Raw genomic sequence first — 24,127 nt, forward strand, 5'->3', positions numbered from 1 at the left:
GAGATGTGATGGTGGTTTCAGGTCAGTTTATGTACATGAACCTCAGAATCGAGCAGACACTCCAAGGCCCAGCTGTGCTGGACCAGGCCAGCTTCCCCAGCTGGAGGCTTGACCAGGAAAAACTCCAGGGGAAAATCCTAAAGAACTGCATGGCCAGCCAACCCGTCTTCCCAAATTAGCAGTTAGATAAGCTCTGCTTCAGGGTGCAAGAGGCAAGGAGCACCTTTAGAGGTAACGCCCTCCTCCTGGGAACCCTAAATGTGTCCCCCAGAAGGCTCCTCCAACACCTACGCTAATGCGTCCACGTGAGAAGGACGCATGGGCAGAGGAGTGGTGTCTGCAGAGCAGAGGGGCGAGCCCCCGGCTTCCTGAGTAAGACTCCATCTCTCCCGGCGCAGGCCGAGCCGTCCGAGCTCTCTCGAGGCGACATGCGCAGTGAGGACGCGGGCTGGCTGCCCGGAGAGGACATGCGCAGTGAGGACGCGGGCTGGCTGCCCGGAGAGGAGAAGGCTGCTCTCTGGCAGGCGAGGCTCCCACTACCTTTTGCATCAAGACGGATGTTTCCATGGCGCGGCAGGACAGCAACGCTGACCCCTCCGAGGCCTCCCACCGAGCTTTCTGAGGTCGCAGCTCGCTGACGCCAGGTGAAAGTCGAAGCAGCCTCCTCTGAGCCAGTCGGTGCCAGCTAACAATCATGCCGCAGGCACTGGCCAGCGTGGCTCAGCGGTGGGAGCGTCGGTTTTCGGACCAAAGGGTCTCAGGTTCGATTCACCGTCAGGGCATGTACCTGGGTGGCAGGTTCAGTCCCTGGGTCAGGGTAGCATGTGGGAGGCAACTGATCAATGTCGATGTTTCCTTCTCTCTCTCCCTCCCCTTCCACTCTCTCTAAAAATCAATGGAAAAATATATCCTTGGATGAGGATTAACAAAAAACAGATGACAGGCAGAGGGCGTGAGCTGCCCCCCCAGGTGCGGACAGCGGGGAGGCGCGGACACAGGCCCACCACACTGAACAGCGGCCTGAGGGCGGGAGGGGCCTGTTCCACCTGTTCCCCGCGAAGCAGGGCAGGCAGGCTCAACTGAAGCTCTGCACACACGGCTCTGCACCCAGGCGGATATGCAACAGACGCTCCTGTCTTGTGTTTCAGTGACGTCCGGTTCTCATAAGCGCCGTGTGCTTCTGCAGGATGATCTGACCGCTGCTCGGACACCCCCCACCCCTCGGCTGTCCTGGACATTAACAGCCATGGAAACGCTGTGAAAGTGTAAGACCACAGCCAAGATCTAAAAAGTACTATTTAGAGCACACTTCACATAGAGCCACACTCAGAGAGAAGTCACTAGCCTAAAACGCCTTCCTAACTTAAAAAAGAAGGCAAAGACTTGTAATTCTGAATGGCCAAGTGAGCACACGCGTGTTTCTCATCCTCCTGACACCACGAAAACCACAGAAAGCAGCAGAATACAAGGTGAGCAGCCGTCACAGAACGTGGTGAAGGGACTGGCTGACCAGGTCTGAGCTGCAGACGGACTGGGAGGCAGGGCACACGGCTGTGTACCACGATGACTCATCAACAAGTCATGGTCGGCACTGGATGTCCCTCTGATCATCCAGTTCCCTGGTCCACAGACAGCGGGACACACGGCGTCGCAGGGCCTCTACCGCGGAGGGCTAGCACAGCAGAACAGCCTCACCAGCCCAACCGGCTGTTTCAGTTGGGAAGTCAAGGGTGGAAAATCTGAAGTGCTCTGCTCAGCTCAGAGCTCCCTAACCCTGCTGGTGTCAAAGGGTACGAGAAGCACTTCGTGCAGCACAGCGCTGAGTCAGCCGCAGCAGGACACCCAGTGACAGAAGACCCCACACGGAGCTGGCTGGCTCCCCGCTCCCTCGGCTCCCTCTCTCGGTACAGTTCACACTTTCTTCACACTTCTTCCTTCAGGGCTGCTGTTTATTTTGAGTTTTCCAAGAGCCTTAGGAGGGCACATCCTTCTTCACTTCCAGCTCCGCAGGCCCGGAACCTGCTCTGCCCGCTGCAGATGTGCTAATGTCCTGGGCCCTAGCCGCGGCCGCCGCGCCAGCCCACAAACGAGAGGAAAAGGCACAGGATCGCGTACACTGTTGTTTATAGAAACATCCGTCACGTGTACAGGACTCCAGGTAAACGAACCTCAGTGCAAAGACAGTTAAGAAGTCTCGCCCCGCAGAGGAGGCGGTCCTGTGACTTCGGCAGTTACCGGAGAGCTGCCCGCAAACTGCTCAGGGTCTCGGCGGACACCCGGAGGACCTTCAGCCCCTCTGCCCACAATGCTTCAACCAAAGTGAGCTGGTCTCTCAAAGCCACTTCTTCATCTTTCATGTGACACACCTGGAAGTTATTTTTAAATTTATTGTAATAAAAGATACATAAAATGTACCATTTTGAGCACTTTTAAATATACAATTCAGGGTGTTAAGTGAGTTCACAGTGTTATGTCATCATCACCACACTGTTTCATCGTCCCAAAAGGAAACCCTGCCGCATTAAACACTGCTCCCCGCTTCGGCCTCCCAGCCGCGGCACCTCTCCTGTCGGTCTCCAGGAATCCGCCTACTCTAGCATCTCATGTAAGTGGAATCATGCAGTATTTGTCTTTTTTCTGGTTTATTTCACTTAGCACAATGTTATCTTCAAGGCTCATTAAAATTTTTAAATCCTAGCAAGGTTTTCATTCTAATGAGATTAGTCATTTAATTAATACATTTACTAAATTAAAATAAAAGGAAAAGACTACTTAAAAACATATTACCAAGAATTCATGCAATAATGTTACCTATTAAAAGGTGCTGACACAATGTTGGTAGTGAGAAAATAGATCACATCAATGTTCATTTATTTAAGGTATTAAATAACACCCTGAGGTGTACCATCCTTATCCAATGCATCCAACATGAGACTTATTCAAAACACTTCTTTAAGAAAAGATTACAGCTCGGCCAGTGTGGCTCAGTGTTTGAGCCTCGACCCATGCACCAAGAGGTCGCCGGTTTGATTCCCAGTCACGGCACATGCCCAGGGTATGGGCCCGATCTCCAGTGGGGGGCATGCAGGAGGCGGCCAGTCGATGTTCTCTCTCATCGATGTTTCCATCTCTCCCTCTCCCTTCCTCTCTCTCTAAAAATCAATAAAGCCCTGGCCAGTTTGGCTCAGGGTTGAGCATCAGCCTGCAGACCAGAGTCCCGGGTTCGGTTCCCGCTAGGGGCACGTACCACACACACACACACACAAAATCAATAAAGAAAAAAAAATTTTAAAGATGCAAAATTATAGGAACCTACCTTTTGAAGCATAGCATTAGCTTCCTCTGTGAAATAGTGGCATATTTTCTGGGCTATGTCCAAACTTGTCTTCTCATTTGTATCTGAAATTATTTCCCCAAGAAGTACTTTTTTCCAGCGTGGACTAGAACCAAAATGTTTAATAAGATCATTTCAGTAGGGTCTCAAAAAATAAAGACGACTTTTACACTGCCCGGCTGGTTTGGCTCAGTGGTACAGCGTCGGCCTGCAGACCAATGAGTCATGGGTTTGATTCCGGCCGAGAGCACGTACCTCGGTTATGGTTCGTCCCCAGCCCTGGTCGGGGTCATGAGGGAGGCAACCAGTCGATGTGTCCCTCTCACACGAATGTTTCTCTCTCTCCCTCTCCCCCCCTCCCACTCTGTCGGAAGATAAATAGAAAAATATCCTCGGGTGAGGATTAAAAAAGAAAAAGGCTTCAGACACAGCATACCATGTCCTCTGCTAGTCACGCGGAAGCATCTCAGGGAAGTCCTCCCTGTTCACGGCTCTCACGCCAGCTTCACTCCCAGTGCGCTGCTCCGGTGCCCTGACCGCCACCGGGCCGAAGGAGCTCCGGGCTGGGCCACACCGCCCCGGGAGCCCACGGCCCTTTCCGCACCGGGGAAGAACCAGAAGCCTGACCACGACGCGCGTTACACCAGGGGCTCCTCTGTGCCCCCCCATGAACACGCCCAGGCCTCTCCTTCCCTGGGGGCCTGGGCCTGCCAGGGCGGAACTGGTGGGGGTCAGGAGCTCTCCTGGCTTCTGGACGGGCCAAGGCCACACTTGGACGTGCATGCCCTGAACGAGCTGCGGGCCAGCAGGGAGAAGGTCTGAGCAGAGACGAGGACGTCCCCCGCACCAGCACCCTCGTCACGATGCTGAGGCCAGCGCTCCAGAAACAGTGACGGCTTGGAGGTGAGCAGCCGCCCACGGGGAGTGACGGCAAGGATGAGCAGCCCGGTGTGCAGGGCCTTCCAGAACACAGCCCGCGGCCCACACGAGGGACTTACAATTCTTCGGCCTCCAGACATAACAACTTGAGAGCTGTGAGCAACCTCCACGACGGCCCGTCCCATCCAAACGTCAGATTTCTAAAGTAGGACGACAAGGACAGACCCGTCACTTCGGGGCTTCATGACACCATGGCAGAAAGTTTTTCTAAAGCAGCCACTAAATACGTAACCCGCGACCTTGGTCAGAGAGATAAAAGGGAATAATAAGTCTGTAAATACTTAATTATAAAGCCTGAGTAACAGAAAAGTCTTTCATGTTAAAAAAAAAAAAAACTAAAACGCTGTTTTCCAACTTGTTTTGGGAAGCACGTGAACTCGGATGAGGGGCACAGCGGGGGGCACGAGCCACAGCCGAGGGAGGTAAGTGAAGAATCTGGATCGTCCTGGGGGTCAATGGAACGGCAGCCGCAGCCACAGCGAGACTGCCCCCGTACCGAGGCTGGACTATTTATAACTTATTTCATCTACAGAAGGGGGAGCCTTGAACCCTGTTTACCCCACATGGTGTGAAATCACCCCATCCCAAGAGCCCACACCATGTGTTAGGTGAGGGCCAGCCTGGCCTCCAGTAGCCTAATGCCACCCCCCCTTACCACTCGGGAGACACGCACACTGGCCACCAATCAGTACGCAGAGCTGTCTGCTGCCTTGATTACCCAGTTCACGACCCTGAAAGAGCTTCGTGAGAGGAATCTCCCACCCCTGCGCGCCCCACAACAGCGAGCACAGTTCACTGCACGTAGCGAGTGCTGGACAAACACCCCCTCCGAAGGGTGCCAGCCAAGAGGTACCGCATACCCACAGAAACCCACACGGACAGTTCTGAGAGAAACACTTACTCTATAAAGTCATGATCCTTTAAAATGGACATCTTTTTGTTCATCTGTTTATCTGTTGATGGGAGATATTTAACAAGCATATCTACATAAAAAAATCAGAGTGAGATCGAGGGTGTAAGTGGGATAAAGCACAGCCTTTCCTTCTCAGCTTGTCTCCTTCCCACTGGCAGGCAACACTGGAGACAGCGTTGCCTAAGCCACGCCCGGGAAATCCACTCTTCAGTCCCACTCGACGAGATCGTCGTCAGCTCCAGAAAAGCCACGAGAACTCCAAGCAAGGACCCTACACCCCCAACCCCAGCTCACGCTCCCTCTAAGCACATCCACCAGCACACTCGGGCCACGAAGCCCTCGGAAGGACCTCGGAGCACACCCACCGAAAGTGTAGGCTCTGGACAAACACGAGAAAATGCGCCCAGAACTACGTTTCTAAAGCCAGACTTCACCACTGTCTGACACTGTGACCATAACCGCCAGCCACTGAAAGAGAATATGCAAAAACTGACGAAGCTATTTGGAGTATTAGAGTCATGAGAGACTTCTGTATTTATTTATTTATTTTTATCCTCACCCGAGGACATCTTTCCATTTTTTGTTCAGACAGAGTGGGAAGGAGAGAGAGGAAGAGAGAGAGACATCGACATGAAAGGGACACATCGAGTGGCTGCCACCCGCAGGACCAACTGCAACCGAGGTATATGCCCTTAGCAGGAACCAAACCCAGGTCTCTCTGGACCGCAGGCCGACGCTCTAACCGCTGAGCCAAACCGGCCAGGGCTATTTTTAATTATTTAAATGTAATTATAACTAATACATAAATGTTCACAAATCAGTATTTCATCAATATTTAAGTTATTCTGATAACATGAGGTTAGTTTCAAGGCTAGTTTTCTAAGACACCCAGCAAGGTCCCATTGTTGCTTTCCTATTTTATTTTAATAAGTAACTTTTTTTTTTTTTAATAAATAAGCAGTTCTTTAATAGTTATGTAAACATATTCCAGAAGTGAAGAGTGTTTATAATTCATTTACAAGTGCAGTCTATTACACCAGTAAATGTTTCTTGACCTGTTATATAAAGTAAACAATGCGTGAGAATTAGTCCTGAAATAGTTCGTTGAACTTGTTTCAAATCCGGTGAATTAAGAACACAACTGTGAATGGTATAAAAATGTAAAAATCATATTGTGATAAAATCAATCGCAAAAATAAAGAATCCAGATCCTACCCAGATGATTTAAGTACTCAGCAGTTTTCCTCAAATTAAACATGAGCGCCACACAAAATATTAGAGATGTGTTTCGATGTGATTCAACTGTATAAAACTAGAATATGACCATTAGATGACCAATGTATCAAAATCAACGAAATTCAGAAGACACATCTAATTCTAAAGTAAGCAGAAATAAAAAGGCAATTTACAAAGAATTATATCTGCTCTCTAATCATCATCAGAGTCTGAATCATATGTCTTTCCTCGGATAGTTTTCTTTTCCAGCTTTGTGAAGTTTGTTCCAGTTTTCTTTCGGCTCTGAAATGGTGGCTCCATTAAATTTCCACTGTAATTGAGAATATCAGAACCACCAAGCCTCCATTCTAAAGTTTCTGTGGTGAAGTCATCTGTATTTCCTAGGTCAGTAAATCCAACGATGTAATCTTGTGTTTTTCCATCTTTTACCAGTGCCAGTGGGGGGAATGACTTTGATCTTCAGTCTCTCACAAAGGAAAGGTGCTTTTTCCACATTCAGCTTCAAAAATTTGGTCTCCAGATGTTTCTTGGACAATATCACCAAATGTTTGTCTAGTATTTTACACCTCAACGTGGAGTCTCTGTAGAAATGGCAAACCACATTTTTACTCTCCTTGACTTCTTGAAAAAAGTCTCTCTCACTAGGGATTTCTCTGTATTCCCCATGTCCTTTGGAAAGCCATTCTTGTTTCTGCTGTTGAGCTTTCCTTAGTGCCTAAGTCTCTTTTCTTTGAGGTGTTCCAATTCATCTTCGTCCATCTGATCCATTTTCTGAATTTCAGCATCCAAATATTCTTCCCCTAGTTTGGTGGTCTGCAGCAACTGATTCTCCAGGACTTTTGAAAACATGTCGACAGATGCATTAGCTTCCATTCCTTACAGTTCAGCCTTGCTGAGTAATAAGTAACATTATTATTCTGCCTACAGAATGTAGTTATCGCCTCTACCAAGTTTCTGCTCTCACTAAACTTACATCAAAGTACCTCAGATTACACACTCAGTAACTGGCCATTTCGTCGTGGCCTGGAAAACCGTTTCTCTGCTGCTCCAGGAGGGGGCGGGAAGAATCATCTTCTGTGTTCTGCTTTTTCATACTATATTTGGAGTTTTCACAGCACAAATTTAATAGCTAAATTATTATCTTAAAAATAAGAACACCAATGACACTACTTAATAGGTCACAAAAGAACATAAACCAGTATTTCATCATGGCACTGAACCCCGAAACAAGGACTGTGTGACATACCCATCTCTGTGATGAAGTCAGTGCTTAATAAACATGTGTTATTTGTTGCTTTCTAACCATGTTCTATCTTTAGCTGAGAGTGAAATGTCTCAGTACAAAGATTTCCTTTTCTTTCCATCTATTAAATATTTAATTCCTGCCCTGGCCGGTTTCCTCAGTGGTTAGAGCATCAACCCTTGGACTGAAGGGTCTCAAGTTCGAATCCTGGTCAAGGGCACATACCTGGGTTGCAGGTCTGATCCCTGGGCCCGGTCAGAGACATGCAGGAAGCAAGCAATCCATGTGCCTCTCTCCCATCGATGTTTCTCCTTCTCTCTCTCTCCTGCCTTTCCACTCTCTCTAAAAATCAGTGGAAAATAGCCTCACGTGAGGATGAACCAAAAAGAAATGTATTTCCTTACACTCTGCCTGCTGGCATCCTGCCGTCTGACCTAATGCAATGGAGCTCTGCCCGGTTTTTCTCACCCTCAACATCGATCGAAGCCTTGTTATTACTGAAGCCAATGGGCACTAAGAGGAAGGCCAGTCCTACTGAGGAGACATGACTAATATACATTTTAAAGTTTGTCATTTTTATTAAAACTGAAAATAACCTCATGCCGACAAGGAACGAAACTTCTATCCCGCTCGCGGGAAGAAGCAGAGCGAGCCCCACCTGGGGAGACGCGGACGCAGGCGTGGGGGTTCCGGCGGGGGACGAAGCCGTACTCCAGGAGCAGCCGCTGGCTGTCGTGCGGGCCGTAGCAGACGAGCACCTCCTCGTACGGCCTGCAGCCTGAGCCCGTCCTCACCTCGTAGCAGCGAGTTTCCTCACTGAATGCTGCTTTTACCTGGAAAGTCAAGTTGTTCAAGAGTTTGTTAAAGCAAAACATAAACTAAAAAGACTAAGTTTCTGTATTAATTTAAGACAGATGCCCCTGCCCAGCCAGTGTGGCTCACAGGTTGAACACGGACCCAAGCACCAAGAGGTCACTGGTTTGATTCCTGGTCCGGGCACATGCCCAGGTTGTAGGCCTGATCCCCAGTGGGGGGCACGCAGGAGGCGGACAGTTGATGTTCTCTCTCATCGATGTCTGTCTCTCTCTCTGTCTCTCTAATATCAATAAACAAAAAACTTAAAAAAAAAAAGAAAAAAAGATAAAGACAGAAGATCCTCGCAAACACCTGACAGTGGATTTAAACACGCTCAGAACAATGCACATCCACACTGCATTCACCTGCTGGGGAGGAAGGGGGTCCTGCCCAGGTTCTGAGGATGGCAAACACCTGACAGTGGACACTGGTACATACACAGCCTGGGAGAAGGACAAGCGGGCCACACAGGGCTGCACCAGGAGCAGGGTCGGCAGCAGGGCCACCAGAAGGAAGCAGGCTCTGCAGTAACGGGTGGTTCCTGGTGCCCCTGCTCCCTGTGGGAAGATGTGACTGGCTTGTCTGAATAATCCCACGGGCTGGCAGGGAGGCTGAGACCAGGCAGGGTGCAGCTAGCCTGGCCGACAGAGCCACTAGCCAGGTGGGAGCCATGCCCAGGCCGGGGACTATCCGGTGAGAGCAGAGTACTCACCGCCAGCCTCTGGGGCCCTGTGAGGCCCGAGGTGTCCAGGCAGCACACAGATTCAAGTACACGGCCCTTGAGCTTGACATTGTCGTGTGGGTTTTGTGACAATTCTGTGAGCTGACAGGTACAGAGGCAAGAACAAGAAAACCTAACTGCTCCCCACAGTGAGGACTGGGCACAAGCACCGAGACCGCCTACCTGGCAGCGAGTCCCAGGAAGGCTGGAATTCCTACCTTGCAGCACCAGCAACAGATTAGGGCCATGGTCTGGGTTTCACACCAAAAGCCAGCTGCAATGCACCTGAGACTAGAAGTTGGCACTTTTTCTCCATAAAGGGCAGACAGGAAGTATCTCAGGCCCATCCAGGGCCCTGGAACCACATGCGCACAGGCTGTAGAATGTGGTGCCCGACACTCAACTGTACAATCACTGGTCTGGGGCACAAATGCACTGGCAGCCCAATCAAAACCAAGTCACGCCAATGGGGACCAAGCCCCTGGGTTCAGCATCCTATTGTACTTCATGCCCCGACATCAGCCACAAGAACACCCTTCTAACCTCGGCCTCCTTTGCCAGCGTTGTTAGAAACCTCTCTCAACAGAAGTGACAAGCAGACAAGCCGGGAGAGGGCCCTGGCCTCGGACAGCACAGCCAGGGCCCCACACTCTCCTCTCCATGGCAGCGGGCTCCCCAGGTGCCACGTGCCCTCTCAGGACAGCTGCCCATCAGGCCCAGCCAGTGTGCCTCCAAGCTGCCCCAGCTGGGCTACAGGAGAGCCAACACACGGACAAGCTCTGCCCGCAAAGCAGAGCCCTACAGACAGATCCATCTCCTTTCTGATTTCCCAGACTCCTTTCCCCACAAATATGCATCCATTCAACAGAGGCTTACTGAACGCCCACTGTGTGCCAGGCCCTGCACTGAGCACTGACTGGGGTTTCAACGAGGAACAAGGCGCCGGCCAGTGTGGCTCAGTGCACCAAGAGGTCGCTGGTTTGATGCCCGCTCAGGGCACATGCCCAGGTTGTGGGCCAAATCCCACAGGAGGCGGACAACTGATGTTCTCTCTCATCGATGTTTCTATATCTCTCCCTTCCTCTCTCCCTAAAATCAATAAAGAAAAAAATTTAAAAAGAAACAGCCCTAGCTGGTTTGGCTTATCAGTACAGCATCGGCCCACAGACCAATGAGTCACGGGTTCGATTCCGGCCAAAGGCCTGTAACTTGGCTGCGGTTCGTCCCAGCCCTGGTCTGGGTCATGCGCGAGGCAACCAGCCAATGTCTCTCTCACTCCGATTTTTCTCTCTCTCCCTTTCTCCCTCTATCTCCCTCCCACTCTATCTGCAGATAAACAGAAAAATATCCTCAGATAAAGATTAAAAACAAAACAAAACTAAATAAAAAAACAAAACAAAACAAAACAAAGAGGAACAAGGCAAGTCCCAACCCTCTGGGGCTGCAGAGGTCAGCGAGGGCAGAGGGAAGCTAAGTCACGGCAGAGAAACGCTGACAGCAGCGCCACCAGGGGCAAAGGGGTGGGACAGGAAAGCCAGACAGGCCTAGTGCCAGCTCTGGGGGGAGGAAGGGAGACTCGCACCCCACGTGGGAAGGAGGGGCGGGCTGCTGGTCAGACGGTCCAGGGCACACAGCGCGGACACCAGGGGGGAAAGCGGGGCTGGGAGGGAGGACAGGCGCACACCTGAGGGCAGGCAGGTTTACCTGGAGCCAGCTACACCTTTCCCTGTGGTGTCCCTATCCAGGTGCTGCACGTCGGGGTCCCTCCTATCGAAACAGAGCACGCACCCCTCGTGGACGCCTCACCTGGACCTCTGGGCTGTGATTCAGCAGATCCAGGTACGGGGCGAGCGCGCAGGTGTCCGGCTCTGCGGAGAAGCACGGCCTCCGCCCGCGCTCCATGTACACGGCCCTGGTGCTGACCGTGCACCAGGCCCACAGGAAGGCTCCGTAGCTGAAGATGCTCTCAACAGCCTCCGAAAACAGAGGCTGCAGGGAAGAGAAAAGGTCTCTGGAGGAAGTAAACAACTCCTGCACGTGGGTTCTCTGCTCGCTGGCCTTCGCCTTCAAGCATTTGGGAAGAAGATTCACCACTTCTGGCTCTAAACAAACAGGGCAGGTGTAGGCCTTCGGCAGAACCTCCAGGTACGGCTTCCAGGGAGACCGATCCCCAGCATGCCTTTCTGCGACTAAAAAGGTGCACAGAGCCAGCAGAGGAGATGGAGGAGGCTGCCACCTTGTAAAATTAAAAGCCAAATTAAAGGAATTAATTTCACTGAAAGATACAGACATCCTAGTGCTTTGTTCTGCTCAGTTCGTTTCCCGCGCCCACAGTGGGGCCTTCCTTCCTCAAGGGTTCCCCCCCAGAGAGCACCCAACAAGGGTGCTCTGAGCAAGGCACATCGACACAAGAACGGACTCACGGACCCAAGTCCCAGCTTTGTTTGCAAGAGAGTCCTTTTTCCAAAACACCTCTTTGCTTCCAGCTGGTTCCCTAGTTTTAAAGCTTTGGCTGGAAGTTCGGCCGTTTCACTTGGACAGTGACAAGAAACAGTGGGGAAGAAACTGATGAATCCAGACATGCCCCATCCGCTGGGTACGCACAGCTATTTCGATTTTAGTCTGAAACTTACCGTCTCTGTTGCAAATTATACACTGCAGTATTTTTATCTGTTTCCAATAAAAAAGATCTCATGCTGCAAGAATGTATTTAGAAAAGTTTACGTTAATTCTTCAAAGTCCAGATTCCTAAATTACCGTACATTCCACTCAGAATTCCAGAACGAGATGGGAAACATGTCCTCGCCTCTACTTAGGCCAATGAGGATGTGTCAGTCTTCTTACAGAAGCAGGTGGGGGGCACATTCAGAACCACCCTGGGCTAAGAAACAATATGAGCCTTCAACCCTCACAGTTCAGAACGCCCTCTGCCGAGGCCTCGCACTGCCTCGGACAGCGCCCGACGAAGGCCCGCTGTTCCATGAGCTGGAAATGAGTTCTCCCTCCACTGCCGGCCTCCTCTCTTCCACGCTACATAAAACTCTCTGATAATGTCAACAACTCTTAAAGAGTTGAAAGAAAATTCAAGTACAATAAGGGTAAGAACAAGATAGAGTAATTAACATCGGTCAAGCTCTGTGACAGTGGGGAACAAGCTACCATGAGGCAGGGCACTCGGCCACGACTTATCTCTATTATTCCATTGAATCTTCATTTTCCGTGACAGATCAGGATTCAAGCCCACCTCCCAGGCAGCCTTTTAAAAACCTTTAAAATGCAGTTTACAATGAATTAAGAGCAAACTTCGTAGAAGAGCAGACCCTGAGCATCATTTCAGGTATCGGCTCTGCAGAGGGGCTGGACCCTCGGGAACTCTGTCCTCAGCGACAGATCTGCCAATGACAGACATAAGGAGAAGCAGGTGTGCCAGGAGAGCACGTGTGGTCACTTACTTAGCAATGTACGCCCCTAAGTAGCTCCTAATCACTGTGTCCGTGGTGAGCAGGCAACTCTCAGGCAACGAAATAATCACCTGTCCCTCCTTACCAAAAAAGAAAGTACAGTTTAGAACACCCATGCTTTGGGAAGTACCTGTGAGTACGTGTTTTTCAAAGTCCTTGATTTCACTACCTCTACTAAGAACCCAGAATAACCAACCAGACACCAAAGAGCCCACCGGTAGACTGACTCCAAGCGAGTCAGCGGATACAGGCAAGCCTGCTACAGCGCAGGTACTACGACCCCGACAGGAGTTAAAGGTCAATCATGTGACTGACACCTACCACCAGTCAACCTTTCGCAGGAAGGGCTGTGGAAACACTCTGACAACTGAAACCAAATTGTTCCTGCCCTCTCTTAGGCCAGGAAAGAGTGCTACCTTCGGGAAACAGGTATAAACCACCCAAAAAAATTCCCTCCAGTGAAACCCCATGTATCCATTGACAGTCCCAGACAATGGCCTACTCTCCATGTAATTTGTGCCCAGTAGCTAAAGAAATGGCAGCCCACCCAACACGAGGGTCTCCTCTTACTACCTGCAAAAGTATTGTTTTCAGCCCCTCCCACTGAGATAGAAACAGAGAAAGAAAAATTAAGATGTCGAGTAACAGACCCCAGAAACAAACAAAGCACTAGGAAGCCAGGTGCTGAGACCCTAATTTCATCATAACTGGCATCCAAGTTATAATTTCAGGCAACAATCGTCTGGGTCCCGCTTCTGGTTTCGCATCTGTAAATCGAGATTAAGCCAGATGATCACGACCACCCTCCTACCCTAACAGCCAAGGCTTTCTGATTTTGAGAAAAGCCACTGGGCCCTGGCCAGGTGGCTCAGTTGATTAGAGTATCATCCTGTACACCAAAAGGTGGTGGGTTCAATTCCCAGTCAGGGCACATACCTAGGTTGCGGTTTGATCCCTGGTCAGGGCACATTCGGGAGACAAACAATCGATGCTTCTCTCTCATATTGATGCCTCTCTCTCTCTCTCTCTCTCTCTCTCAAATCAACAAAAACATACCTGGTGAGGATTAAAACAAAAAGCCACTTGATAAAATGGTCTAGATCTTCATTGGGGTAACTCTCTTCATCTTCAAAACTCGTCAAACTGGACTCTTAAAACCTGTGCATTTCACTATGTGTAAACTATGTTTCAACTTTCAAAAGTTTAACGAAAAAGTCACTTTTTTTTTTTTAATCCTCACCCAAGGACTTTTTTTTTTTTTGCATTTATCTTCAGACAGAGTGGGAGGGAGAGAGGGAGGAAGAGAAACATCGATGTGAGAGAGACACACTGAGTGGCTGCCACCTACACAACCCCAACTGGGGCCAGGGACAAACTGCAACCGAGGTACGTGCCCTTAGCGGGAACTGAACCCAGGCCTCTCTGGTCTGTGGGCTGACGCTCTAACCGCTGAGCCAAACCAGCCAGAGCCAAAAAAGTCACCTTTAAAAGTACATGTACATGTAGCCCAGCCAGTGTGGCTCAGTGGATTGTGCATCGTCCCATGGACTGAGAGGTCCTGGTTCAATTCTCAGTCACGGCACGTGTCCAGGTTGTGGACTCAACCTCCAGTAGGGGGCGTGCAGGAGGCAGCCAGCCAATCGATGTTTCTCTCTCACATTGTTTCTCTTTCTCCTTTCCTTTCTCTCTAAAAAAATCAATATAAACATATTTAAAACAAATAAATAAATAAAATAAAAGTACATGTAAAGAAACTGCCAATTCTCATTTCATAATCTAAACAAAAATAATCTACAGTTACTGCTGTATACACGAGAGGTATATTTCTCAGAAGTAAATTACACCTCCGTTCAAAAAATAAAAATATTACACAACAATGTAAATGTACTTAGTACTAATAAGCTGCACACTTAAAATTATTAAGATGGTAAATTTTATACTATGTATATTTTACCAATTTATAAAATAATTAAAATAGCATAATAGAATTACAACATTAAAATTTACCATATGTAGCCCTGGCCGGTTTGGCTCAGCGGTTAGAGCGTTGGCCTGCGGTCCTGAGAGACCCGGGTTCGGTTCCCGCTAAGGGCACATATTTCGGTTGCAGTTTGTCCCCGGCCCTGGTTGGTCGTGCGGGTGGCAGCCACTCGATGTGTCCCTTCACGTCGATGTTTCTGTCTCTCTCTCCCTTCCTCTTTCTCCCTCCCACTCTATCTGTACAAAAAATGGAAAAATATCCTCGTGTGAAGATAAAAAAAAAAAATTTACCATATGTACAGGGCAAGGTTTTATAAAAATCAAATTAATAAAATTAAAAATAGCCTGGCCGGTGTGGCTCAGTGGTTGAACGTCAATCCATGCACCAAGAAAATTAAAAATAGCCCTGCCGGTATGGCTCAGTTGACTGAGCATTGTCCCATGGACTGAGAGGTCCCAGTTTGATTGCTGGTCAGGGCACATGCCCAGGTTGTGGGCTTGATCCTCAGTGGGGGGCATGCAAGAGGTGGCCAATCAATGTTCTCTCTCATCGATGTTTCTCTCTCTCTCTCTCTCTCTCCCCCTTCCTCTCTCTCTAAAAAAATCAATAAAAATATATTCTTAAAAAAAGAAAGACATTAGAAATAAATTTAAATAATTTTACATAAAAACAATTAAAAATAAATAAAGGGCCCTGGCCGGTTTGGCTTAGCGGTTAGAGTTTAGCCCCACGGTCCAGAGAGACCTGGGTTCGGTTCCCACTAAGGGCACGAACCTCGGTTGCAGTTTGTCCCCAGCCCTGGTTGGGTCGTGTGAGTGGCAACCACACAATGTGTCCCTTTCACGTCGATGTTTCTCTCTCTCGCTCTACCTCCCACTCTATCTGGACAAAAAATGGAAAAATGTCCTCTGGTGAGGATAAAAAAAAAAAAAATGAAGGAATTAATTTGCAGCTTTACAGAAAACTGCGCATTAGATGTCCTTAAATAGCACAGAAAGAACTGCTGGAGCCTGGAGCTCGCCCAGCCATTCCCTCCCGGTTCTCCAGGGCAGGGAGCAGCAGCCGAGGGTCAGGAGCCTTGCTCCCTCGGGTGCTGCCGGAGCCGAAGGCCCTCCTGGGAAGGCTCCGAGGCCTCCTCCCGGGGGCTCAGTCTACTTAGCCACTCCACACAGTCCCTCAGGGAGGGCGGCTCCCGCCCTGGCACGTTGAAAACACGACCTGGTGTGTAAGGTCAGCCGCGGCTGAGACGTGTGACTGCGCACGCCAACAGGCCTTCCCTCGTCACCACTGCAATCCCATCTGCAGGGTGCTGACGACAGGGCTCAGCCCCTGGCAGCGGCTGGGGCTGAGGGCCGGGGTGCGGCAGCTGAGATGAGGCTGAATTTTCTTGACGGGAGGGAGTCTACCCTTCCTCACCCCTTGCTCGGTCCTGCTGCTAGAGCTTCAGGAGCTACACACTAGACCTGAGGGTGTCTGGCTCCCCTAAGGACAGGGGCAGAGGGCTGGAAAGGGCCTGGGCCTCTGACGGCCCCGGGACCACACCAGCCAGGTTGGCCCACCAGGAGTGTTTACATGACAGCGAGATAAACTTCTCTGTTTAAGCACTATTACTTTGGGTTTGCCTCTTGTATGCAGCAAACAACTCTAACAGAATTGTACTGAAAGTATCTATTAGGTAAAAAATGCCTTATGTATGTCATTTTTCTTTTTTAATCCTCACCCGAGGATAGTTTTCTGATTATCTTCAGATAGTGAGAGAGGGAGAGAAAGGGAGAGACAGAGAAACATCAACGTGAGAGGGACACTTCGACTGGTTGCCTCCCGCACGACCCCGATCAGGGCTGGGGACAAACCGCAACCAAGGTACGTGCCCTTGGCTGGAATTGAACCCGGGACTCTCTGGGCCACAGGTTGATGCTCCACCGCTGAGCCAAACCGGCCAGGGCTGTATGACGTATTTTTAATTCGCTTGATTCAAACCACAAAAACAAAGCAGCAAAATCAACACTGGGCTTCGAGGACGAGAGAGTCTCACCTGCAGGGCCGTCTTGCTCATCATCCCTCTGCCTGTACCTGGGAATGCGAAGACAGAGCAAGGGTGAGTCACACTGTAGCTCCAAGGTCTCGGACACTTTGGCTAGACGATATGAATGAACTTGAGAATCACTCAAAGCTGAAGCCGGGCCTCCTGTGTCCTTCCAGCCCCAGAGGATCAAGACGCTGTTCTGGAGCACGTGCGCACCTCCCTTCGGTTCCGAATCCTGGAAGGGCACCGTGCGCTTCAGATCAAGACCTGAGATCGTGCGCTTCCTATGGATCTGCTGCTGGGACTCTTACAGGAACCTTGAGCTGAGCCCCCAGGGGCCCACCAGCTTCAGGGACAGGGTCGGGGCAACCTATTACCCACCTGACTTCAGGGGCCTCGGCCCATTTACACCAGACCCAGCTTTCCCTAGTAATGATCTCGAGACCTCTCTGACGGACTGACCGGTAGCACCCAGTCAGGTTCACAGAGCCTGCGGACTACACCCAACCCTCCTTGACCAGGCACCCCATTAGACTGGGTGCTTTCCTTGACTGGGCGAGCTCAGTGGGGTAGACCGAGGGCCGGCTGCCCTTGACCAGAGCAGTCACAGTGACAGTAACATCACCAGCAGCACTGTCAACACCGCCACCACCCTGAAGCTCGCCCCGGTGCCCAAGGCCCCCTCTGCGGCCATCAGAGAGCAGCTGTTCTGGGGGCTCAGATACACCCGGCCCGGCGGCTACTAGGCAGGGTCCAGAGTGTTCATCTCTTCACATGCGTAGTTCTTGCCCTTTCTTCTCTGCGCTAGGAGGGAATGTAATTCGGCAAAGGCCAGTCTCTGCAGGACTACTGCGGGCTCCTGGTTCAAGGAGGGAGCTCCTGCCTCACGTCCTGCTTCAGCATCCAGCAAGTATGGCGTGATGAGTCCCCCTCGCCTCCCTACGCAGAAGCACGCCGCCTCACCGACACCCAGTTTTGGTTTTAAGAACTTATGTAATTTCCTGTGTGTGTCCCATGGTGGAGTTAATCCTCCCTGTGGGCCAGAACCCTCCCCGGAATCAATTACTAAGAAAATGATTTTTTCCCCTCTGGGGTCATCCTTTAAAAGACTTGTATGACAGCCCTGGCCAGTTTGGCTCAGTGGTTAGAGTGTCAGCCCACGGACCGAAGAGTCCCGTGTTCGATTCCAGCCAAGGGCGCGTACCTCGGTTGCAGTTCATCCCTGGCCCCGGTTGGAGTCGTGCAGGTGGCCACCAATCAATGTGTCTCTTACATCGATGTTTCTCTCTCTGTCTCTTCCTCCCTCTCTCCCTCCCGCTCTATCTGGAGATAAATGTAAAAATATCCTTGGGTGAGGATAAAAAAAAAAAAAAAACTTGTATGATAGTTTAAGTGGAAATTTATCTCCAAACATATATAGGGGTGGGCAGAGGTAGACTTACAGTTGAAATACAAATAAATACTACGATAACTAATACGTTATAATACAAGAACAAACTGTGTTTGGAGGACTCACAGCTGGGCACCTACCTCTCCCCGCCCTGTACTTGAACAGAACTGTCACGGGGTGAGCCTGGAAGACACTTGACCTCCATCCTACCATCTGTCCGAGCTCGGCAAGCAGACAGTGGCTGGCACGTCCCGAGGCGGGGCGGGACGCGGCCACTAGGACCTCGTAAAGGAAAGCTTCTCACAGGCTGCTCCCCGCCTTAACCTCTCCGCTCTCGTAAGTCTGCCAGGGACCGGACAGGGCCGGATGTGGTGGGAGAGCACCGAGCAGTCCCTGAAGCACACACCAGGTGAGGGCCTGGAGGCTGAGTCCTGCTGGCAGCCAAGGAGCCTCTGGCTCTGCCACAGACTGGGGTTGAATTCTCCCACGTGTGCGTGTTCACAGTCTGCCATAAATGCTCCTACCACCGCCGACTGAGAGCTCAAGATACAGAAAGGACGCAGAGAAGGTGTCGTGGACTGAATGTCTGTGTCCTCCATCCCCTAAGAGTTCACATGTGAAACCCTAACCCCTAATGTGATGGCGTTAGGAGGCAGGGCCTCTGGCAAGTTGTTAGGTCATCGGTGGAGTCCTCACGATAGTCCTTCTAGAAACAGGCAGGAGAGCTGCTCCCGGTCCCGCTGCTCCACCATCTGAGGACCCAGGATGGCAGTGTGCAAACCAGGACCGGGTCCTCACACGCTGACCCTGCCGCACCGCGACCCTGCACTCCCGGCGCCCAGAACTATCAGGATCGACTGCTGCCTACGCCCCGGGGCCGTGGTGGTTTGTTGCGGAGGCCCAAGCTGACTCACAGAGGTTCCCAGCCCCCGGAACTGCCAAGCCATTCTGCTTGGGCTCCCCCAGGACCATGAGTCTGGAGGTGGGCCCCGAGACTTGCTCCTACTTTCAAACACAGTAACTCTTCACTGCCCCAAACGACAGGCAGATTCCTTCTTCTCAGGCACTGCACTTAACGGACATGCGATTCCTGCTCGATCATTTCAAACCTGTCCTTGTCAAGCAGAGACCCTGGGAGACCGGCCTCGGCACAGCACCTCACTCCCGTCTGCTCTGATCCCCTCGTGAAGAATCCGTCCAGGAAAACCCAGGACTGTGGCTTTTACTAACTGTTTCTTGACACAAAAACAAGAAGTTAAACATTCTGTTAGAGGCTGACTAATAAGATTCATCGCCATTAAGTAAGAGCGACCCTAACAGAAAATGGCTTAAATCAAGTATTTTAGCCCAAAGTCGTCCTGTGAAATAGGGAGCAACTTTAAACACGTCACTGATCTCGGCGAGGGCACACGTGGTGAATGACTGATCTTGGGTGATGTAGAAGGAAGTTAATTTGCTCAATGCTAGATAACCTAATGGGTACTCGAATAATCATTTTAATGGCGAGAGAGAACATTCAGGAGCATACGATTTAAATCTTCTATCAGGTAAGATATCTGCACCAGACCTGTGGCGTAGAATTTCAAGGCCCTGATCACACAACTGTCTCTGTGCGAGAGCAGACCCAAAATCCTGTAGATCATTCTGGTCCCCGCTGTGGGTACCTCGAGCCCACTTCTAGACAGAACCGGGTACCCTTGCCTGCAGGCACACGCCCACAGAAGCTGCCTGGCTTCCGTAAGATGTTCCAGAAAAGAATATTAATCCGACTTCCACAACAAGCTCCTCAAATTCCAGAAGAGGATGTTCACCCACCTCTGCTCGGGTGACTGCTGAAGCTAAGGCCACAGAGGCCTCCTCCTCCAGCACGTGGGGAGCAGAGGTACAGAGCAGCTGAGGCCTCCCAGGACGCCTGTGCTCCAGCCACACAGCAGACAAGCACGCCCACCAGCCGTTTGGAACCTCCCCGCCCTCGGAAAAAGATTTTGATTCACCTGAGCTACGAGATAATCCCTTCAGCCTCCATGGCTTGAAAAGTCCCATGAAACCACCGAAAGTGTGTCCGTAAGGACACTGGTTTCCACATTACACAATGTCTTCCCTACGAGGAGCCAGTGAAGACATTTCCCTCAAGTCTAGGTTCCCGGAACACCTGCACTTCTGCAGAGTCAACAATTCAGGTTACAGAAAGTGACTCCGGTTACTGACCATATAATTTGCCTCCGCTGCTGGAGAGCATCAGATTTGTGGCTCACCTCTGAGAGGCAACAAGATTGTATAATTGTGGTTTTTATGTATTATCCTTATCCTTGCCTTCGCCTTATTTTTCTATTCTCATTTCCCTTTTTTAATTCTGAATTTTATTTCACCATTTCGTATCTCTCACCACAAGCCACTTCAATTTATTTCTAGAACAAGGTAAAGTACGTTAATCCACCTTCACAACTACAGCTACAAGCAGGAAGCCTGACGCACATGTAAGATATGGCCCCAGAGAGAGCAAGCCACCTGCAAGACTCACCCTGCTTTCCTGTCACCTGTGCCCACGTCTCATGTCACAAAGTGATGAGAACGGAAAGCCAGTCTTACCTGGAAAACAAGCAGGTATTAAGCTTGTATCTTCAAACTTCCTATCTTTCAGCCACTTCTTAAGTTCTATAAATTCAGGCTTGTGGCTTTCATTCACTAATCAATGGAAGAAAAAGGTGATTAAAATCACTATATATGCCTGGTCAGTGTGGTTCAGCAGTTAGAGCATCAGCCCAAGGACTGAATGGTCTCAGGTTTGATACCCAGTCAAGAGCACATACCTGGGTTGCAGGTTTGATCCCTGGCCTTGGTTGGGGTTATTTGGGAGGCAACCAATCGATGTGTCTCTCTCACACTGATGCTTCCCCAACCTCTCCCCTCTCTCTCCTTCCCTCCCTTCCACTCTATCTAAAAATCAATGGAAAAATATCCTCAAGTGAGGATTAACAAAAAAATAAATAAATGAAAATAAATAAATTCACTATATAATCAGATCACCATTTAAAGAGAAAATCTCACCCTGGCTGGATTGGCTCCATGGACAAAGCGTTGGCCCACGCACCCAAGGGTCACGGGTTGAATTCCCAGTCAAGGGCACGTACCTGGGTTGCCCCAGGTGCATGTGGGAGGCAACCAATCAATGTGTCTCTCTCACATTGATGTTCTTCTTTCTCCCCCTCCCTCACTCCCTCTAAAAAAATCAATGGAAAGCCCAGCCAGTGTGGCTCACTGGCTAAGCATCAACCCATGCACCAAGAGGTTGCTGGTTCAATTCCCAGTCAGGGCACCTGCCCAGGTTGGGGGCCAAATTCCCAGTGGGGGGGCATGCAGGAGACAGCCAATTGATGATGACTCTCATCAATGTTTCTGTCTCTCTCTCCCTCTCTCTAAAATCAATAAAGAAAAAAAATAATTTTTAAATCAATGGGAAAAATATCCTCAAGTGAGGATTAACAAAAATAAAAAATACAAATAAATAAATAAGCCCTGGCCAGTTTTCCTCAGTGGTTAGAGCATTGGCCTGCATATTAGAGCTGCAGGTTCAATTCCATCAAGAGCATGTACCTCAGTTGAGGTTCATCCCCAGCCCTGGTAGGGGTCATTTGGGAGGCAGCCAGTAGATGTGTCTCTCTCACATCGACGTTTCTCTTCCTTTCTTTCTTTCTTTCTTTCTTTCTTTCTGTCTTTCTGTCTTTCTGTCTTTCTGTCTTTCCTTCTTTCTTTCTCTCTCTCTACTGCCACCCCCCACTCTGTCTGAAGATAAATGGAAAAATATCCTCAGATGAGGACAAATAAATAAATAAATAAAAAGACAATCGCTGCTCAGCTGGTATGTCTCAGTGGTTGAGCATAGACCTATGTACCAAGAGGTTCCCGGTTCAATTCCAGATTAGGGTACATGCCTGGGTTTTGGCCTCAATCCCCAGCATCCCCAGCATCCCCAGCAGGGGACGTGCAGGAGGCAGCCAATGGATGTTGATGTTCTCATCAATGTTTCTCTCTCTCCCTTCCTCTCTCTCTCAAATCAATTAAAAAAAAAAAAAAACATATTTTTTAATTAAATAAATAAAAAGAAAATCTTTGATGAATTGTCTTAGTGTTGTTATAAAAAGAAATACAATTTAAAATGTACAAATAACGTAAACTAAAAGAACTGTGTGATCATCTCAAAGAGGCAGAAGCCACTGGTAAACCCTCACGTTATTAATGTAGTACCTTCCAGTTGGCCAAGCACTCTGACCTATAGTGTGTTGTTCAAACTGGGTTATATTGAAAAAACCCTGCAGGTAATGAGAGGTCATCCCTAGAGAAGACACAGTTGAAGGAATGAGAAATATGTTTCTATTCCCACAAGGGCTAAAAAGAATGTAACGGCACAATCACAAAGAGTGCCCTTTAAGAAACAGTCTCTGTGAACATGCCCCTGTGCCTTTGAGAGAAGTTGTGTGCATCTGTTAGTATCAAGCAACAAAAGGTTCCTTTTTTCATTACTGGCACCAAAAAAACCGCATCTGTACCTCCTCTTGATGTAGAACTGCAGAGTTTTCGTCTTCTGATCCGGCTTGTTCTTCCTCTTCCCTTCTTCATATTAAAATTGCAGTTTCTGGGGGCCAAAGGGGGCATGTAATATTTCAACAATAAAGATAAAAAAATTAAAATAATTTCTAAAAATAAAAATAAATAAAATTGTAATTTCTGTTTAGGTGCCCAATTTAAAATACAAAACACTTCCTTTGTCTTTTTTCCCAGTGTATGATAATCACTGTTCTTTTTACCTATAATAAAGATTTAAATAGACAAACATATTATTTGGTAAACCATTTCTCTAAAGTATTTTTGCATACAGAACGTTTATGCTGAGAGCTAAATGCTTGTGCAGTAGAGGAATGCCCATTTGATTGGTCCTTCTAAAACAATTCTTTTTTATATAAATTTTTATATATATATACATATGTGTGTGTGTGTGTGTGTGTGTGTGTGTGTGTATTTTTTAAATTTTTTTTTCACTTTTTTTTGGTACATGCCCCTAGCAGAAACAGAACCCAGGACTCTCTGGTCCGCAGGCCAACGCTCCAACTGCTGAGCCAAACTGGCCAAGTCTAAATATTTTTTCCTTTATTGATTTTAGAGAGAGAGATAGAAACATCGATGAGAGAGAACTTTGGCTGGCCACCTCCTGCACTCCCAACACTGGGGATCAAACCCGCAACCTAGACTTGTGCCCTATGGGGAATCAAACTGGCGACCTGTTGGTGCATGGGTCGACACTCAACCACTGAGCCACACCGGCCAGGCTCTAGTAGCCATTTTAGATTTCATGATCATTTCTACCTAGGTTTGTGGGTTCAATCCCCACTTGGGGCCCATGTGGGAGGCAATCAATGGATGTTTCTCTCACATTGATGTCTCTCCCCCACTTAATCTCTCTCTCAAATCAATAAAAACATATTCTCAGGTGAGAATTGAAAAAATAAAAAATAAAACAGGATTCCAGTAATGGAGTATTATGCAGCTACTAACAAAGGGGAAATATATGCTAAGATGTAAAAAGGCCCAAGATATATTATGTGAAAAAAACAAAGTTGTTGAACGCTACACTCTGATACCTTTTGGGTTTGCTGTTGAACACATTATACATGTTTATAAAAACCAGAGGGTTGCCTCACCAATGTGGCTCAGTGGACTGAGTATCAGCCCATGAACCAAGAGGTCACTGGTTCAATTCCCAGGCAAGACACATACCTAGGTTTGTGGGTTTGATCCCTGGTCAATGTTTCTATCTCTCTCCCTCTCTCTAAAAAGGTCAATTAAAAAATATATTTTTAAGAGGATTTAAGGAAAGATTCAAAGATATGCAAAAGGAGGTTCTTTTACTTTTGTACCCTCCTATGCTGTGATTTATGTACGTATGAGTGCGTAAGTGACATATATGAAGATTACTTATGTGCATTTTAAGCACACAACTGCTTTTCAACTCTACTGCCAATGCCCGGCAGAA

General features: G+C 49.0%; 1 protein-coding gene and 1 pseudogene across 6 annotated transcripts; both read right to left on the reverse strand.

Annotated features, from left to right (window-relative positions):
• Positions 1-947: 947 nt before the first annotated feature.
• On the reverse strand, positions 948-22,892 carry SETD4 (SET domain containing 4). 6 transcript variants are annotated; one of them, XM_036243508.1, is made up of 11 exons: positions 22,647-22,892; positions 20,689-20,784; positions 19,209-19,334; positions 16,719-16,756; positions 12,694-12,782; positions 11,048-11,477; positions 8,324-8,498; positions 5,175-5,256; positions 4,333-4,413; positions 3,317-3,440; positions 948-2,366 (listed from the first exon to the last, which is right to left on the reverse strand). In XM_036243508.1, the coding sequence occupies exons 4-11, from the start codon at positions 16,740-16,742 to the stop codon at positions 2,232-2,234; spliced, it is 1,140 nt and encodes a 379-aa protein (XP_036099401.1). In that variant the 5' UTR covers positions 16,743-16,756; positions 19,209-19,334; positions 20,689-20,784; positions 22,647-22,892; the 3' UTR covers positions 948-2,231. The 6 variants fall into 6 exon arrangements, with proteins under 6 accessions (XP_036099401.1, XP_036099400.1, XP_036099399.1 ...); XM_036243506.1 differs by lacking the exon at positions 19,209-19,334 and having other exon boundaries at positions 952-2,366; XM_036243507.1 differs by lacking the exons at positions 4,333-4,413; positions 19,209-19,334 and having other exon boundaries at positions 950-2,366.
• Positions 6,573-7,393, reverse strand: LOC118617524 (annotated as a pseudogene).
• Positions 22,893-24,127: the final 1,235 nt, after the last annotated feature.

Source organism: Molossus molossus, unplaced genomic scaffold (assembly GCF_014108415.1).
Source record: "Molossus molossus isolate mMolMol1 unplaced genomic scaffold, mMolMol1.p scaffold_m16_p_5, whole genome shotgun sequence".
NCBI classification, from domain to species: domain Eukaryota; kingdom Metazoa; phylum Chordata; class Mammalia; order Chiroptera; family Molossidae; genus Molossus; species Molossus molossus.